This window comes from Podarcis filfolensis, assembly GCF_964270895.1.
Source record: "Podarcis filfolensis genome assembly, chromosome: 2".
Taxonomy (NCBI): Eukaryota; Metazoa; Chordata; class Lepidosauria; order Squamata; family Lacertidae; genus Podarcis; species Podarcis filfolensis.
The window spans coordinates 18,448,347-18,465,072 of record NC_139605.1 but is presented as its reverse complement, the minus strand read 5'-3'; the positions used below and the strand labels follow the sequence as shown (position 1 = coordinate 18,465,072).

Here is a 16,726-nt window from a genome sequence, read left to right as displayed (position 1 = left end):
CCACAAATCATGAATGAGCATGGTTTTATTATAGACTGATCTGACATTCAGCAGCACCAGACCAGAGGGCTCTGCAGATACGTCACCAATAACTTCCAGTGGACTGAGAATGCTGGAACAAGGAACGGAGGCCAAACGCCTCATGTAGAACCAAATGGCAAAAAGGTTTTGGAGGGTCTGTGAACGCCATCTTGGTAGTCAAGATCACCCTGAGACTAATTGTTTTTTGCTGCAAGAATGAGCTCACCACATATGTTTGCGCTCTTACTTTGGTAAAAAGGTAAAGGACCCCCGGACGGTTAAGTCCTGTCAAAGGCAACTATGGGGTTGCGGTGCTCATGTCGCTTTCTGGCCGAGGAAACCGGCATTTGTCCACAGCTTTCTGGGTCATGTGGCCAGCAGGACTAAACCGCTTCTGGCGCAACGGGACACCGTGAAGGAAGCCAGAGCACATAGAAACGCTATTTACCTTCCCGCCACAGTGATACTTATTTATCTACTTGCACTGGTGTGCTTTCGAAATGCTAGATTGGCAGAAGCTAGGACAGAGCAACAGGAGCTAACCATTGTTGTGCAGATTCAAACTGCCGACCTTCCAATCAGCAAGCCCAAGAGGCTCAGTGGTTTAGACGACAGCGCTCCCTGCATCCCTTTCACTCTTGCTTTGATGCTATGCTTATCTGCTGGCTTCAGATGCTGGGGCCTAGGGATGGGAGTTGTCAGCGCAGTTTGGAGGCCTGCTACCTATGTCTTTATAGACAGGTGGGCTTAATTAGCCACTGGACGTAATATATTTTCTGTATAATGCTTAACATATTAGTCTCTTGTGGAAAGTCATGGCGAATGCTTGCTGTTTCGGTGTTCGGCCCGAGTCTGTAAAAGTAGCAAGGCCTCTGGCATTGCATTTTAAGTGTGGACCTTCTCATAAATTAATCACTCTAGTGTTTCTGACATCCTTCTTTGAAACCTTTGACCAAACTTCTTTAAGGTTTTGGTGTGTGTGTTTTAACCTAACGTCAACATTTAAGCAAGCCTTTATGGATTTTCCGCTTCCTAAAAAAATAAAATAAATAAAAAATCCATCATTCCGTGTCTTCTCTTTTTATTTTCTTCACAGTTTAGAAATTCCACCCCTCCCCCGCAAAAAATCCCCAACCTCATCAGCATCAATAACAATAAAAAGTAGCCAGTTTTACACTCGATACAAAAACAAAAAACCAACACCACAAACAATAATATTAATAATACCAACAATAAAAAGGATGTTGTGTGTGTGTGAAAAGATGCCTGTCAACATTTTGATTTGCTGAAATGCACAATTCATGAGTACCATGAACTGTGAAGCCTTTTGAACTTGGTAGAATTGGGAAGCTTTTTCCCAGCGGAGATCTCTTAATGCAATGTACATAATTTTTTTTTCTTTGCCCCAGATGCAGATAGCTTCAAGTCAACGGCAGTAATCTTCTGCAGGCTGGAGATGGCAGAGATGTCTGGAGACAAGGCACATAATTTGCTACCTGCCTCTGTCCTTTCAGCAGCAAGCGGTCAAACACAATCCGTTGTATTTTTGGTCTCCGCCAGTATGAAAACCCTACAGACCCTTCCCACCCCCCACCCCAAGCAGCACATCTTCCATGTTTCCTTTCTACAGATGCACCATAACATTAACAGCACCGAGTTGATGATAACAGTGTGAGAGGTCTGCCTTTCCCAGCAGATCGAAGGGCCTCCCCAAAAGCAAGAAAATACAAAGATAAAAGCGAAGCCAGTCTGGTGTTAGGAACACCAAGGAAGGCAAATCTACATTAAAGTGGTTCTGAACCGTCAGGGTGCCCCACCCGAGGAATTGTAGTTTGGCAAGGGTACTTTGTTACGAGAAATTTTCAGGAAAATTTAGGCTTTGGCCTGGTCTCCTCATGTGGTGGGGAAATGAGACTGAAGTGTGAGCTGTACCACTTCCTAAAAACACACACACAAAAAAACACAACTAGTGTATAAGGAGAAAGTTTCTAATTCACCTTTCCTTCTGTTGCATTCTAATGGCAAGAAATCCCTCAGATATGTGTACATTTTTTAAAAAACTGTGATTCCCCTCTCATAAGCTGAAGCGTACAACCTCAGAACTCGACTATATTGTATGTTTTCTCTTCATGTTTTCTGCTCGTGTCAATGAGAACTTCCTTGGGGAGCAGAAAATGGCTACTAAAGCAATCCAAACCACTGAGGTAGATATTGCCAAACTGAAGAGGCATCAGATGCAGATGGTGGAAAGGCCAAAGGGAATGAGATACAGGTGTGCTAACGGGTGCAATCCTATGAAAACTTATCTGGGCTGAGGAAACCTGAAGCCTTCTAGAGGCTATTGGACTACAACTCCCATCGCCCACGATAAATTGGCCATGTTGGCTGGAGAGCTCATGGGAGTTGCAGTCCAACAGCCTCTGGAGGGCCACAAATTCCCCACCTCGCCTTACATGGAAGTAAGCCCATTGAACTCACTGCGGATTGTATCCAAGTAAATATGCATGGAATCAGGCGGGATGAAGAAGAGAGACGAAGAGTTGGAGGTAGCAGAATTGGGGAAAGGAAGAGGCAGAAGACTGCAAATTGCAGAATAAAACCATCAGGGTAGACGCAGGATTATACAGCCCACCCCCAGCAGCTGCACCCTAATCCAGGCAGGTGTTTGACAATCTATTAACCCAGGTACATATATTTTTAATCCCAGTTTTTAAGACCCCCATCTACACGATGCATTTAAAGCAGTATCACACCACTTTAAACAATAATGGCTCTCCCCACCCCCCAAAAAAAAGAATCATGGGAATTGTAGTTTGTGAAGGGTTCTGAGAGTCGTCAGGAGACCCCTACTCCCCTCTCAGAGCTACAATTCCCAGAGTTGCCTAACGATCAGTTGTCCTTTCCAGGACTCTGGAAATCTTAGTTCTGTGAGAGTAACAGGGGTCTCCTGATGACTCTCAACACTTAACAAATTACAGTTCTCAGGTTCTTTTGGGGAAACCATGGCTGTTTAAAAGGGTAGGAAAGTCGTTTAAATGGATGGTGCAAACAGGGACCTTTTTCATGAAAGCTGAAGCTACTTAGAATCACTATTCCAGACTTCAAAAGGTAGCCTGAATATACGTTGACTGCCTTTTAACAAACCTTGGACTCACACTCCTTTCTCCTGCCTTCCATGCTGCTTCTACATTGTGGGACCTCTCTACAGTCTCGATTAATCAGGATTATCACCCCCTCCCGTTCTTTAAATGCAGTTTAGAATCATAGAAGAATCCAATCCTCCTCCTTTTCATGCTTAAAAAAACCCCTTGTGTGAATGAATCTTATGGCGCAAGCTCATCTGCATTAGGTTGTGTCAACCTTTGCCAATCTGGTCTCCTCCAGATATTTCGGACTACGCTGTATTTTTGCTGGCTGGGGCTGATGGGAGTTGTAGTCCAAAACTCCTGAAGATGACCAAGAAGGCTGCATTCGTTCGTGAACAGGAGGAATGAGAAGTACAGGACGAAAGGGTGTGTGAGGAGAAGAGCTAGGGCGGCTAATTTTTGACCCTCCGGATGTGATTGAATTCCAGCTCCCATTAGGCCCCCACCCCTGCAGGAGACAGCCCACCATTTCACTAACTCGCTTTCATGATCACGGAGCCCCAAACACAACCGGATAGCTCAGCTGGCAGAGCAGCAGACTCTTAATCTCAGGGTCATGGGTTTGAATCTCACGTTGGGAAAAAGATTGGGCTGGATGAGATGACCCTCTTGGTCCTTTCCAACTACATAAACGGTGGTTCAACTTTTGCAGTCCTCCGTCGTTTCAGTCCACAGAGCAGTGTTCGTGCAGGAGGGTGGTGGGTCTGACGTTCTGAATGGTCCCTCCTATTAAAAAGACCTTCACGTCAAGCCAAAAGCTGCTTGCAGACCGTGCAATTTAAGACACTCAGGTTCAGAGGGGAAACTTCCTTCTCACAGTGCAGTCTCACTCGTCACTGGCTCCCTTCAGTGGCATCATTCATTGCAGGCAATGTAACCGCCAAGGGGAAGAAACTTGCCTGTGATGAGGGATGCTCACCAGGCGAGCAGATGATCCAGGTTCAAGCCAAAGCAATTGTAACGGGGCATGACGTGGTGCTAGTTTAACCAGGGAAGCAGAATGAGAACAGAGCTGGGATGAATGAGAGGCGGCCATTAGATGGAAAAGGAGAGCACCAAGCAGGAAATGGAGACATACCACACACCTGAAGGGCACACACCCCTCCGCGAAAAATCCTAGAATTGTCGTTTGCACACAGGGAGAGAGCTGCAGTTCCCAGCACTCTTGACAAACTAGTTCTCAGGATTCTTTGGGGGGAAGCTTTCCATATATGGTGTGTGTGCAACTGTAGGGCGGGCAGGATTTAGTTGATCAGGGATGAAGCCTGGGCCCCGCTGGGGGAAGGGGAAGCGAAGGACGAGTGGGAAAAGCCTCGAGAGGGAAAGGACAGAGACCAGGGCAGGTCCAAAGAAGGGATCGGGAGGGACGAGATAGAAGAGGGGAAGGAAGGCAGGGCGGGCAGGGGCCCAGGTGAAGCGAAGGAGGCTGAGAAGGCCGAGGCGGGCAGAGGAGCGGCAGGTTTGGCAGCGCTGGCGGCCAGCAGGGTGGTGTGGGCCGTCCCGGCACTGCCGGCTGAGGCCTTGCCGTTGCTGTGGGTGCGCTGGTGCCGGTTGAGGTGGGAGCTGCGGCTGAAGCACTTGCCGCAGACGCCGCACTTGTAGGGCTTCTCCCCGGTGTGGGTGCGTTGGTGGATGGTGAGCTCGGAGCGCTGGATGAAGGCCTTGCCGCACTCGCCACAGGCGTAGGGCTTCTCGCCCAAGTGGGTGCGCTGGTGCGTTAGCAGGTTGGAGCTGACGCTGAAGCACTTGCCACAGGCGTCACAGCGGTACGGCTTCTCGCCCGTGTGCATCCGCCGGTGGATGGTCAAGTCCGACCTCTGGATGAAGGCCTTGCCGCAGTCGGTGCAGGAGAACGGCTTCTCCCCAGTGTGGATGCGCTGGTGCTTCACCAGCGCTGAGCGCTGGGCGAAAGCTTTCCCACAATCCTCACACTTGAAGGGCTTCTCAGCCGGCGGCTGCAGCGAGAGCGGCGGCATTTTGCCCAGGCTCTTCCCGCAGTCCAGGCAGTAGCTGCTGCGCGTGAAGCGTCCCTTGGCGCCGCCGCACAGAGGGTGTTTCAAACCCGTTTTGCTGCCCACCCCAAGAAGGAACCCCTTGATGTGTTCTGGGCAGCGGTGGGCGGCCGCAGCAGCCGCCTGGGCTTGGTGGACCCTCTGGTGCCGGTCAAGATGGGAGCTGACGGAGAAGCCGCGCCCGCACTGCGCGCAGGTGTAAGGGCGCTCGCCCGTGTGCACCCGCTGGTGCCGCTCCAAGTCGGAGCGCTGGATGAAGCGCTTGCTGCAGTCGCCGCAGGGGAAAGGGCGCTCGCCCGTGTGGATGCGCTGGTGCTGCGCCAGGTTGGAGCTGCGGCTGAAGCGCTTGCCGCAGGCGCCGCACTGATAAGGACGCTCCCCAGAGTGAGTCTTGCGGTGCTTGGAGAGCGCCGAGCGCTGCCCAAAACATTTCCCGCAATCGGGGCAGCGGTGGGCGGCCGGGGCGGTGGCTGCGGGGGGCTCCTCCTCCCGGAGGCTGTGGCGGTGGGTGCGGCGGTGGCGGTCGAGGTGGGAGCTGACAGAGAAACGTTTGCCGCAGTCGCAGCAGGCGTAGGGCCGCTCTCCCGTGTGCACGCGCTGGTGGCGCTCCAGGTCGGACTTCTGGGTGAAGGCCTTGCCACAGGCGGCACAGGGGAAGGGGCGCTCGCCCGTGTGCACCCGGCGGTGCTGAGCCAGGTTGGAGCTGCGGTTGAAGCGCTTGCCGCAAGCCGTGCATGGGTAGGGCTTCTCGCCCGAGTGGATCTTCTGGTGCTTGGCCAGGATGGAGCGCTGACGGAAACAGCGCCCGCACTCGCCGCATTGGTGAGGCCTCTCCGGGGTCGGGGTGCTGTGGCCTCGCCCGCTGCCGCTCGCGTTGCTCTTCCCGCACTCCACGCACACTCCCGGCCTTTCCTGCCGGTCTTGGAGCTTCTTGGGAGCCTTGGCCTCCGGCAGACAGATTGCTGGAACTCGCGGCAGCTGCCCCTCCTCCAGGTCCAGCTGGCACCGACCACCGCTGGCTTCTTCCGCCTCGTCTGGGCTGTTGGAACTCCCCGTTGACAGGGAATCCGGCGGCTCTGCCTTCTCCAGGCTGATTTCCCCCTGAAGTGGCTCCTCTTCGTTCTCCTCAGCGGCTGTCATTTCGGTGGGGGGGAAAGAGACAAGTTGTCATGGCGCTGTCTCTGTGTGATGTATCTTCACTGTAGCAGTCAAATGCAACATTTCCTGTTTCCTAGAGTGGATACACAGGGGAGTGTTGCTCCAGACAGGGAGGACTTCCTGTCACACCTGGTCTGAAGCATCCTTCCCATGTGTGAGCAGGTAGATGGGTGTGACCCTAGCAGACCCTATAAACGGACTAGTCACGCAGCTTCCTCTTTTGACTTTCTCTTTTGGCCCTTTGGCTTTTTGCTGCTCTTCCGCTGGTTCTTAGCCAGCAGCACATGGCTCATCCTTACAGAGGATGAAAGCCACAAGGTAGAAAGTCTGAGGCCTAGCTCAGACTTCTTTTTCTCTACAACTGTAACTGTAACTACAAGCTAAAGCCTGCCTTCAGGACCATACTGTGAACTGAATGTAAGTAAACTTTACCATTACTTTTTAAAGAAGACAGTTGTATCATTCTTGTAGGACTTGCCGATCAGAAGGTCGGCGGTTCGAATCCCTGCGACGGGGTGAGCTCCCGTTGCTCGGTCCCTGCTCCTGCCAACCTAGCAGTTTGAAAGCACGCCAGTGCAAGTAGATAAATAGGTACCGCTCCGGCGGGAAGGTAAGCGGCGCTTCCGTGCGCTGCTCTGGTTCGCCAGAAGCGGCTTAGTCATGCTGGCCACATGACCCAGAAGCTGTACGCCGGCTCCCTCAGCCAATAAAGCGAGATGAGCGCCGCAACCCCAGAGTCGGCCACAACTGGACCTAATGGTCAGGGGTCCCTTTACCTTTACATTTAAAGGGGAAATTCACTAGAAACAATCCAATCTGGACGAGCCAGACTAAACTGCTCAACTTCTATGATTCTAACGAATTCATGAACTTGCTTCCGGGAATGTGCTTTGCTACTATCTCACTAGCGTGAGTGAGGAAGGATAATATTTAATCAATGTATCTTCTCCTACTATCCACAACATTCCCACCATCAGGCAAGGAATGTCTGGAGTGAAGTATGACCTCTTTATCATCAGAAGTACGCTTACAGGTTAGGAAACGGCATGTCCATCAGTCTTAGGGATCTCAGCTACCCCTAGTTTTGCACCCAATGAAGCAGCTGCTGCAATAGAGAGGCCCGCCCCCCACCTCAACTGATATATCTCCCTATCCGAGCTGCATGCAAGCAGGCGAAGACTACGCCTCAGGTAGCCTGCTTCTGCTCCTCACATTTCACCCCTCATCTGATCCTGGGGGACAGTGGGGTAGGAGGAGAAGGTAAGGAAGCCAGTGTGGTGTAGTGATTAAGGTCTCAGACTAAGACCTAGGAGACCAGGGTTCAAATCCCCACTCGGCCATTAAGCTCATTGCGTGACTTTGGGCCAGTCACTGTCTCTCGGCCTAGCCTACCTCACAGGGTTGTTGTGGAGCTTGAACTGAGAGGGGGAATCATTTATGTAAATGCCATACATAAAAGATGATTAAACAGAAGTCGCTTGGAGACCCTTTGGGTGCCTGGTAAGTTCAATAAAGAATAATCAATCTATCAAACAGGTTCAGGGGGAAGGCAGGAAGCCCAAGCTGGCCCTGCCAGCCTCACTGAGCTGAGTTTTGTTCTTATTTCTTAGGAGTTTCACACACACCCTGTTTTACCGGCACTGCAGCTCGTGCCACGAGCCGCGCCCACCTTCATCCTTGGGGCTTTTTGGCGCCTTCTTCCTGGCTTTCCGCTTCCCTTCCTGGCTCTGCTCCTTCACCAGCTCCCGCAACATCTTCTCCACCTGGTTCCTGCCGGCTGTCTGCAGTATGAGGCCCAGCTGCCGGCGGAGATCGGCATTCATCCCGCTTTCGCTGGGGCCAGCTGCCGTTGAATCGTGCATCGGGGTCTGTTCTGCTTGGCCCTGATCGGGCTCCACGTCTGCACCACGGGGGGACAAAATGGGACGCTGATCAGACTGGGGTGCCCAGTCAGGGCTGCCAACCAAACAGGACCATGTCTTAATGGCGGGTTGATATACAGGAAATGAGCTTTTTACAGCATGGAGGTGAACAATGGTTAACGTCTGTGCACCAAGCCACTTTTAAAAAGCACAGTTACAGACGCTGACTTAAAAATAGGCAAAACTGTCCCCGGTGTCAGCCTGGAGCAAGACCAACAGAATAATGGAGAGTTCTTGCTCATTCTTGCCGTAATACAGCGGTACCTCGGGTTAAGAACTTAATTTGTTCTTAACCTGAAACTGTTCTTAACCTGAGGTACCACTTTAGCAGGGCCTCCCGCTGCACAATTTCTGTTCTCATCCTGAAGCAAAGTTCTTAACCCGAGGTACTATTTCTGGTTTAGCGGAGTCTGTAACCTGAAGCGTCTGTAACCTGAGGTACCACTGTATTAAACTGGTACAGCTCCCATGCCAATGAACGGACCTGAATTTTCTTTTCTTTTTTATTTAAGAATCAAAAAAAAATCCACCCTTCTGTTTTAGGATCAGCGCTGCTGATATATATATATGTATGTATGTATGTGTGTGTGTGCATGTGTATAGCGGTTTTTTATTTTTAAAAAATAGCAGAATAAAATAGTATACATATAGTGGGTTTTTTTTGTTTTTTTAATAGCAGAATAAAATAGTAAACACAATAGAAACAGAGACAGATAATGCAGGTGAAAGCAGCTCAAAAGCAAGGGCACAGATGCTTAAAAAAAGAGTCTGGTGTGCAGGTGGTTTAGCAAAACAAAAGGGCTTTCAAGACAGGTCAGTTTCTTCTGCATTCTGCAATATAACACTGACACAATAACAGCATATAAATGGTGGGTTCATGCTGGACTGTGCAAACGTCATCCTGCTTATTTATTGACTTATGTATTAGATTTATAACTGGTTGTTCTGCAACGCTTCCCCAAGATTACTGCATTACAGTGGAACCTCAATTTTCGAACGTAATCCATTCCGGAAGGCCATTCAGGTTCGGAAACCGAGGTGCGGTTTCCCATAGAAAGCAATGCAAAATGAATCAATCCGTTCCAGACCTTTAAAATCTCCACCCCCATCATTCTGCCCAGACACTGAGGTCCAGCGCTGAGGGCCTTCTGGCGGTTCCCTCATTGCGAGAAGCAAAGCTATAGGGAACCAGGCAGAGGGCCCTCTCGGTAGCGGCGCCCGCCCTGTGGAACGCCTTCCCACCAGATGTCAAAAAGAAAAACAACTACCTGACATTCAGAAGACATCTTAAGGCAGCCCTGTTCAGGGAAGTTTTTAATGTGTGACATCTTAGTTTATTTTTGGCCTTTGTGGAAGCCGCCCAGAGTCGCTGGGGAAACCCAGCCAAATGGGCGGGGTACAAATAATAAATTATTATTATTATTATTATTATTATTATTATTACCCCTAATACAGCAATTTAACTTGAATTTTGCTATCTAATGATACACAATGAAAGCAATAAACACATTAAACTGTATTGTAAAACCAATAATAAATAAACACAACGCAGATGATAAATGTAAATTTTTCTTACCTGCAATGATGGGTTTTTTTGGGGGGGGGTCCTTCTTTAATAATCACTGTGGGTTACTCCTCTCCTGCGTTTCCTTGATTTTTTTTACACCACTGACACCTGGTTCAGCCTCACTGGATCTTTTCCTCGCTAACCATTTCTCAAGGGACATTTGCTCTTCTTCCCGACGTTTCAAAATCTGTCTGAAGTGAGACATCGCATGATCATTGAAAGTGCTCGTGGCGTGACTCACGGCGGCTTTATCGGGGTGATATTTTTCAACAAAAACTTGCAGATCAGCCCATTTTGCACACATGTCTTCGATCAGTGCGGTAGGAACACTTTCTCTTCTCTCCTCCTCCTGCAAAAACAATTCCTCAGCTGCCGCCTGTTGCTGCTCCATCAGAACGTTTCGAAGTTCTTCTGCGGTGAGCTCCGTCTTGTGCTCCTCCACTAACTCCTCCACATCATCCCGACTCACTTCCAAGCCCATGGACTTCCCCAGAGACACAATATCCTCCACAATAAGAGCATCCTCTTCAACGTCCTCAGGTACGCGGTCCGGGACAGCTTCTGGCCACAATTTCTTCCAGGCTGACTTCAGTGTTCTTTGAGACACGTCCCTCCATGCTTTGTCTATGAGATGTAAGCCATGTAGGATACTGAAATGGTTCTTCCAGAACTCTCTGAGGGTCAGGCCTGTGTCTGAGGTCACCTCAAAGCACCTTTGGAACAGGGCTCGGTTGTAAAGCTTCTTAAAATTAGATATGACCTGCTGGTCCATGGGCTGGATGAGAGAAGTCGTGTTGGGGGGCAAAAACTTGACACTGATGAAGCTGAACTCTTCCACCAACTCACCTTCCAAGCTTGGAGGGTGAGCTGGAGCGTTATCCACAACAAGTAGGCACTTCATGGGAAGATGTTTGTCTCGGAGGTATTTTTTCACACTTGGCCCAAACACTTCATGAACCCACTCGATAAAAAACTGCCTGGTTACCCAAGCTTTGCTGTTCGCCCTCCACATCACATGCAATTTGCTTCTCATGACATTGTTTTTCTTAAATACCCTGGGGTTCACAGAATGGTAGACCAGCAACGGCTTCAACTTAAAATCTCCACTTGCATTCGCACAAAATAAAAGGGAAAGTCTGTCTTTCATGGGCTTGTGCCCTGGCCATAATTCCTCCTCCTTTCTTACGTAGGTCCTCTTTGGCATTCTTTTCCAAAAGAGGCCTGTCTCATCGCAGTTGAAAACTTGCTGCGGAAGGAAACCCTCGGCCTTAACGTAATCTTTAAATTCCAAAACAAATCGGTCGGCATTTTCTTTGTCGGCAGCTTTGCCGTGTCTCACCACACTGTGAATGCCACTCCTCCTCTTAAAATTATCAAGCCACCCTCTACTTGCCTTGAAAATACAGCTCTCAGCACTTGTTCCAGGGGTGTTTTGGGTGAGGTCGGCATGCAACTGTAAAGCTTTTTCACAAATTATGTTCTCAGAAATGTGGTCACCGGCCAACAGTTTTTCATTTATCCATATGGTAAGCCATTTTTCCACTTCTTCAATTGTCTGTGTTCTTTGTCTTGCAAGTGTTTCAACGCCCCTTGCGACGTCGGCTCCTCCAACGGCTCCTTTATTTTTTAAGATGCTACCAATTGTAGATTCGGCCATACCAAACTGCGTTGTCGGACGACATACAGGGACACCGCTTGTGTGTTTGGAAATATTTTCCTTCTCCACCGCTGTTGTTGTTCTGTCAATGGTTCTCTTGGCTTCTTCGCAGCTTCTTTCCATTTCTCACACCACACCAAATAAGCATAAAATAAAATAAAAATAAAATAAGCCAAATACTGTGGTACCTCGGTTTTCTCACACCAAATCAGCATAAAATAAAATAAGCCAAATCATAAGCCAAATAATAATAATAAGCCAACTACATAGCGCCAAATATCATCTCCATTTTCCGCGGTCGCTCAGGACGCAACAGCCGACACTCAGCGGAGGCCGCGTGGCACGTTCGATTTCCGAAGCGCCTTCGAAAACCAAAGCATTTACTTCCAGGTTTTCGACGTCCGAAAACCGAATTGTTCGGCAGCCGAGACGTTCGAAAACCGAGGTTGGACTGTGTTCCCTTCCAGAGGGGCACTCTTGCAGCACATGATGTGTGTTACAGCTGGGCGACATATCGCCCAAGGCCAGTTTGAAGCTGGTATCGTGAGATTGGCTTCATAATTTTGACCTGGCAATATATCGCGCATCATGGTACTTGTTTGCATGTGTGCGTGCTATGCAAAAAACACGACGCGGGAAAAGAAGAAACATGAAGCTGGCCAACATAGCATCATCCTTATTTCAGACTTTGTGATCTATCGGTATATTGCGGTGTTTTGCTGGTGATTATTTTTTTGCGATGCTGAAAAGCAGGTATCGCGCAGCCCTAGTGGGTGGGTGGGCGGGTGCCAACTTACCAGGCACAAGTCCTCTCCTCCTGTGGGACTCAGCGAAAGCTGTGATCCGGGGCCAACTGATGGCGATCTCCTCCGCTGTGGAGACAGAAACAGAAGGGGCAAGTCAGTGGAAGTGGAGAGATGCTCCCAAGATTAGAGCACCGCATGAAGGGGTCAGTCCAGGGCTAAGTCCTTTGGAGAGAGTGGCCATATGGCCTAGTGTGTGGAGCACAAGCTATGCATGCCTAGGGCTGTCATATGCCTTAGGCTCAACAACTTTCAGGGAGTCCTGGTTTTTACTTTCTGCAATATGGCAACCCTATGCATGCAGACGTTCCTGGGTCCAAGCCCTGGCATGCCTAGTTAAGTGGGAAGAGCTTCTGCTAGAAGCAGTAGAATGCACTGCTAGCCAAAACAGAGGATAGAGTCTTTGGATTTTCCTTCAGATAGATGGTTCGGTCAAGTAATGTTTATTCTCAGCTCCGAGAAACTGACTTACAAAGTATCATAAATTAAGGACATGTCAAGGTGCAGCAAAACCTATGCATTTTGCCTCCATTTGGCAACCGTTTGTTACTTATACAATAGGCCAAGCACAGGTGTGGCAAGTCTCGATGAAATATGGCTATATTTGGTATATTTCATAGAATCATAGATGATAGCCATATTTCATCGAGACTTGCCACCCCTGTGCTTGGCCTATTGTATAAGTAACAAATGGTTGCCAAATGGAGGCAAAATTTGTTCTGGAGGTCTGTTCTTAACCCGAAACCTGGAGGACTGTTCTTAACCTGAGGTACCACTGTAGTGGCATCTAGACTTTGGAACTCCCTGCTGATTGATTTCAGGCAAGTGCCTTGACTTCCCTGTACTCTTTTCAGTGTCTGCTAAAAACATGTTTGTTTACACAAGCCTATCCAAACATGTAGATCTGATTTTAGTTTATTGTTGATTTTGGTTATTTCTGAATGTCTTAAATACAATCGTACCTCCGTTTACATAACCCTCTGGTTACGTAAACTTCGGGATGCGAACGCAGAAAACCTGGAGGTATTTTACCGAGTTTTTCTGCGTGCACATGCACAGAAGTGGTCCTCCGGGTTGTGGAAACATCGCGATCCAGCCAGACCTCCGGAACAGATCCCATCCGCAACTGGAGGTACCACTGTACAGTACTTGTTTTTAACTGGTTTTCCAACTGATAGTTTTATTGTTTTATTCTTTTTGTAAACCACTTTGCAATTTTACTACAATCAAGCAGTACAGTCATACCTCGGAAGTCGAACGAAGTCTGTTCCAGAAGTCTGTTCGACTTCCGAAAACATTCGACAACCAAGGTGTGGCTTCTGATTGGCTGCAGGAAGCTCCTGCAGCCAACTGGAAGCCGTGGAACCTGCGTCGGATGTTTGGGTTCCAAAGAACATTCGCAAACTGGAACACTCACTTCTGGGTTTGCGGCGCTCGGGAACCAAAATGTTTGACTTGCAAGGCATTCGGGATTCAAGGTATGACTGTATATAAATCTTGTGGAATGAATGAATGACTGAACAAATGAATAAATAAATAAACAGCTAAACTAAAGGGCTGCTGTGTTTGAAATGATGGTGCCTTTCCCTCCAAAGGAGTTCTGATTAGGAGGCATGGCAGTACAGACCAGCCTTCCACAATCTGGTACCTTCCAGATATTTTGGACCATAGTTCCCGTCAGTCCCAACCAGCAAGCCAAGTGTTCGGGACTGAAGGGACTTATAGTCCACAGCATCAGAGAAGGATGGGAGACACTAGGTTGGGGTAAGATGGCGTGGACAGTGTGTTAGCATCTTGATATCTAACAAAAAAAAAAGCATGGAAATGGCTACTCACCCAATGAGATGACGTTGTCGTAGTTCTCCTGCATGATTTTGGTCACCAGGCGCTTCAGCAGATGTGGGAAACCCCTGAAACGACAGACAACCGTCCTCCACACTTAAACATGTGGTAGGACTGAGGAATGCAGAGGAGTTAGTCAGGTTCCTCTAGGCCTAGGGCTTGGGAGAGAGGCAGTCTTTGTAGGATGAGAGACCAAGGAGCAGAGGGGCTGGTCGGTGCACGACTTGTCAGAACCCCAAGACTCAAATCCCAACATTTGGTGCAATTTGTTTATTTCTTGTATATCATTATTGGCATCCATATCCCGCCTCTCCTCCAAGGAGCTCCAGGAAGCGTATGTGTTTTATTGTTGTTAGCCGCTCTGAGCCCGGCTTCGGCTGGGGAGGGCGGGATATAAATAAAATATTATTATTATTATGTGGTTCTCTTCCTTCCCCGTTTAGTCTCACAACAACAGCCCTGTGGAGTAGGCCAGGCTGAGAGAGACAGGGACTGTCCCCAAGTCACCCAGCAAGACTCGGGGCCCCTAGGAACTGGCTCCTATGTCTATGACTTCAAACAGAGGCCTGGCCCTCTTCCAACCTTTAAGCGCCATTGAATTATAGGGGACTTACTCTCAAACGAAGTGCGGGGAGAGACTGCAGCCCGGCTCCATCCTTGCAGATTCTGCTCCCGCCCTTTCGGAGCCTCCCTCCGGAGAGATTTCAAGCGAGGCTTGCTTGCTTGTTCCCTGCTCTCTCGGGCTCAGCCTTGCTTTGCAATGCCCTGCAGTTTCCAGTTGCAGCTCTGGAATTAATGGTGAAAAGAGCCCGGGGCTGCCTGCTCCTCCTCCACCTCTCCCGGAGCGGAGTAGTGGCGGCGTTTGCGGCCCGATCTAGCCTCCCACTCCTGGGATCGGGTTGCAAAGCGGGCCGTGCGGGCAGCTTCCGCTGCAGCGTGCAGGGGGCGGGGTGGGGAGGCCTCACGGACGCCCAGGTCACTATGGATGCAGCAGCAGCAGCTGCCGCTTGCTGACCCAGGAAGCTCAACCCCGGATGCAGCCGGTGGAAAGGAGGGGAGAAGACAGCAGCCTCCATGGCTGAGAAGCAGCCGCCGGAGCCCTCTGCTGGATCCTCAGAAAGGATCAGGATTCAGGACCCTGTACGGGGCAACCCTAGTGATGTATGGAAGTGAGAGCTGGACCAGAAAGAAGGCTGATCGCCGAATTATTATTATTATTATTATTATTATTATTATTATTATTATTATTAATTTATACCCCGCCCATCTGGCTGGGTCCCCCCAGCCACTCTGGGCGGCTTCCAACAAAACACTAAGATGCAATAACCTATTAAACATTAAAAGCTTCCCTAAACAGGGCTGCCTTTAGATGTCTTCTAAAAGTTTGGTAGTTATTTTTCTCTTTGAGAGAAGGTGGGAGGGCGTTCCACAGGGTGGGTGCCACATCCAAGAAGGCCCTCTGCCTGGTTCCCTGTAACTTGGCTTCTCGCAGCAAGGGAACCGCCAGAAGGCCCTCGGCGCTGGACCTCAGTGTCCGGGCAGAACGATGGAGGTGGAGCCGCTCCTTCGAAGAATTGATGCTTTTGAGTTATGGTGCTGGAGGAGACTCTTGAGAGTCCCATGGACTGCAAGAAGATCAAACCTATCCATTCTGAAGGAAATCAGCCCTGAGTGCTCACTGGAAGGACAGATCCTGAAGCTGAGGCTCCAGTACTTTGGCCACCTCATGAGAAGAGAAGACTCCCTGGAGAAGACCCTGATGTTGGGGAAGATGGAGGGCACAAGGAGAAGGGGATGATAGGACGAGATGGCTGGACAGCATCCTCGAAACTACCAGCATGAGTTTGACCAAACTGCGGGAGGCAGTGGAAGACATGAGTGCCTGGTGTGCTCTGGTCCATGGGGTCACAAAGAGTCGGACATGACTAAACCACTAAACAACAACACGGGGCAACCCCCTAGTACCACAAGAGCCTCATGACCCGGAAAAACTGTCTGTGGAAGCGGACAAACGCCGGTTCCCTCAGCCTTTAAAGCAAGATGAGCGCCGCAACCCCAGAGTCATTCGTGACTGGACTGAATTGCCAGGTGTTCCTTTACCTTTACCTTTATTCCTGGTATGTCTCAGAAGGTACTTCAGGATCAGTCAATATGAATTTTTTAGAAGAGCCTCAGTGATAATGCAGGGGTTCGGTTGCATGTGCTATGATGAGCCACATGTTTAAAGCGCCAATATACTGCTTCAACCGTCGTGGCTTCTCCCCAAATAATCTTGGAAACTGTAGTTTGTTAAGGACCCACGTACCTACGGGACCGCCTCTCCTGGTATGCCCCACGGAGGACCTTAAGGTCCACAAATGACAACACTTTGGAGGTCCCAAGTTGCAAAGTGGCTAGATTGGTTGCGACTAGGGCCAGGGCCTTTTCAGTACCGGCCCCAACTTGGTGGAACGCTCTGTCACAAGAGACCGGGGCCCTGCAGGATTTGACATCTTTCCGCAGGGCCTGCATGATGGAGCTGTTCTGCCTGGCCTTTGGTTTGGACTCAGTCTGACCCTTATGTTTTCCCTCCCCTTACGGCCTTTGGTTTGGACTCAG

The 16,726-nt window shown here is 49.5% G+C and overlaps 2 protein-coding genes and 1 long non-coding RNA gene across 6 annotated transcripts in view; 1 reads left to right on the top strand and 2 right to left on the bottom strand.

The window, feature by feature from the left end:
- LOC310757424 overlaps positions 1-16,726 on the top strand; it is a 116,629-nt gene that overhangs the window by 34,217 nt on the left and 65,686 nt on the right. The window lies entirely within an intron of this gene.
- LOC310756768 (uncharacterized protein) overlaps positions 1-16,726 on the bottom strand; it is a 47,527-nt gene that overhangs the window by 14,221 nt on the left and 16,580 nt on the right. The gene's annotated exons all lie outside the window — the stretch shown is intronic.
- Positions 1,086-15,304, bottom strand: LOC310756594 (uncharacterized protein). 3 transcript variants are annotated; one of them, XR_014544944.1, is made up of 6 exons: positions 14,743-15,160; positions 14,123-14,196; positions 12,281-12,355; positions 9,836-11,608; positions 7,963-8,237; positions 6,174-6,312 (listed from the first exon to the last, which is right to left on the bottom strand). XR_014544944.1 is itself a non-coding variant. In XM_083600919.1 (5 exons), the coding sequence occupies exons 2-5, from the start codon at positions 14,154-14,156 to the stop codon at positions 4,412-4,414; spliced, it is 2,241 nt and encodes a 746-aa protein (XP_083457045.1). In that variant the 5' UTR covers positions 14,157-14,196; positions 14,743-15,304; the 3' UTR covers positions 1,086-4,411. The 3 variants fall into 3 exon arrangements, 2 of the variants coding, with proteins under 2 accessions (XP_083457045.1, XP_083457046.1); XM_083600919.1 differs by lacking the exon at positions 9,836-11,608 and having other exon boundaries at positions 1,086-6,312; positions 8,007-8,237; positions 14,743-15,304; XM_083600920.1 differs by lacking the exons at positions 12,281-12,355; positions 14,123-14,196; positions 14,743-15,160 and having other exon boundaries at positions 1,086-6,312; positions 8,007-8,237; positions 9,836-9,974.

Coding starts and splice junctions, on each gene's coding strand:
- LOC310756594 (XM_083600919.1), bottom strand. CDS start 14,156: ATGCAGGAGAACTACGACAACGTCATCTCATTGG. Junction 12,356..14,122: donor CGACAACGTCATCTCATTGG/GTGAGTAGCCAT, acceptor CTGTCTCCACAG/CGGAGGAGATCGCCATCAGT. Junction 8,238..12,280: donor GAGGAGAGGACTTGTGCCTG/GTAAGTTGGCAC, acceptor CCCGTGGTGCAG/ACGTGGAGCCCGATCAGGGC.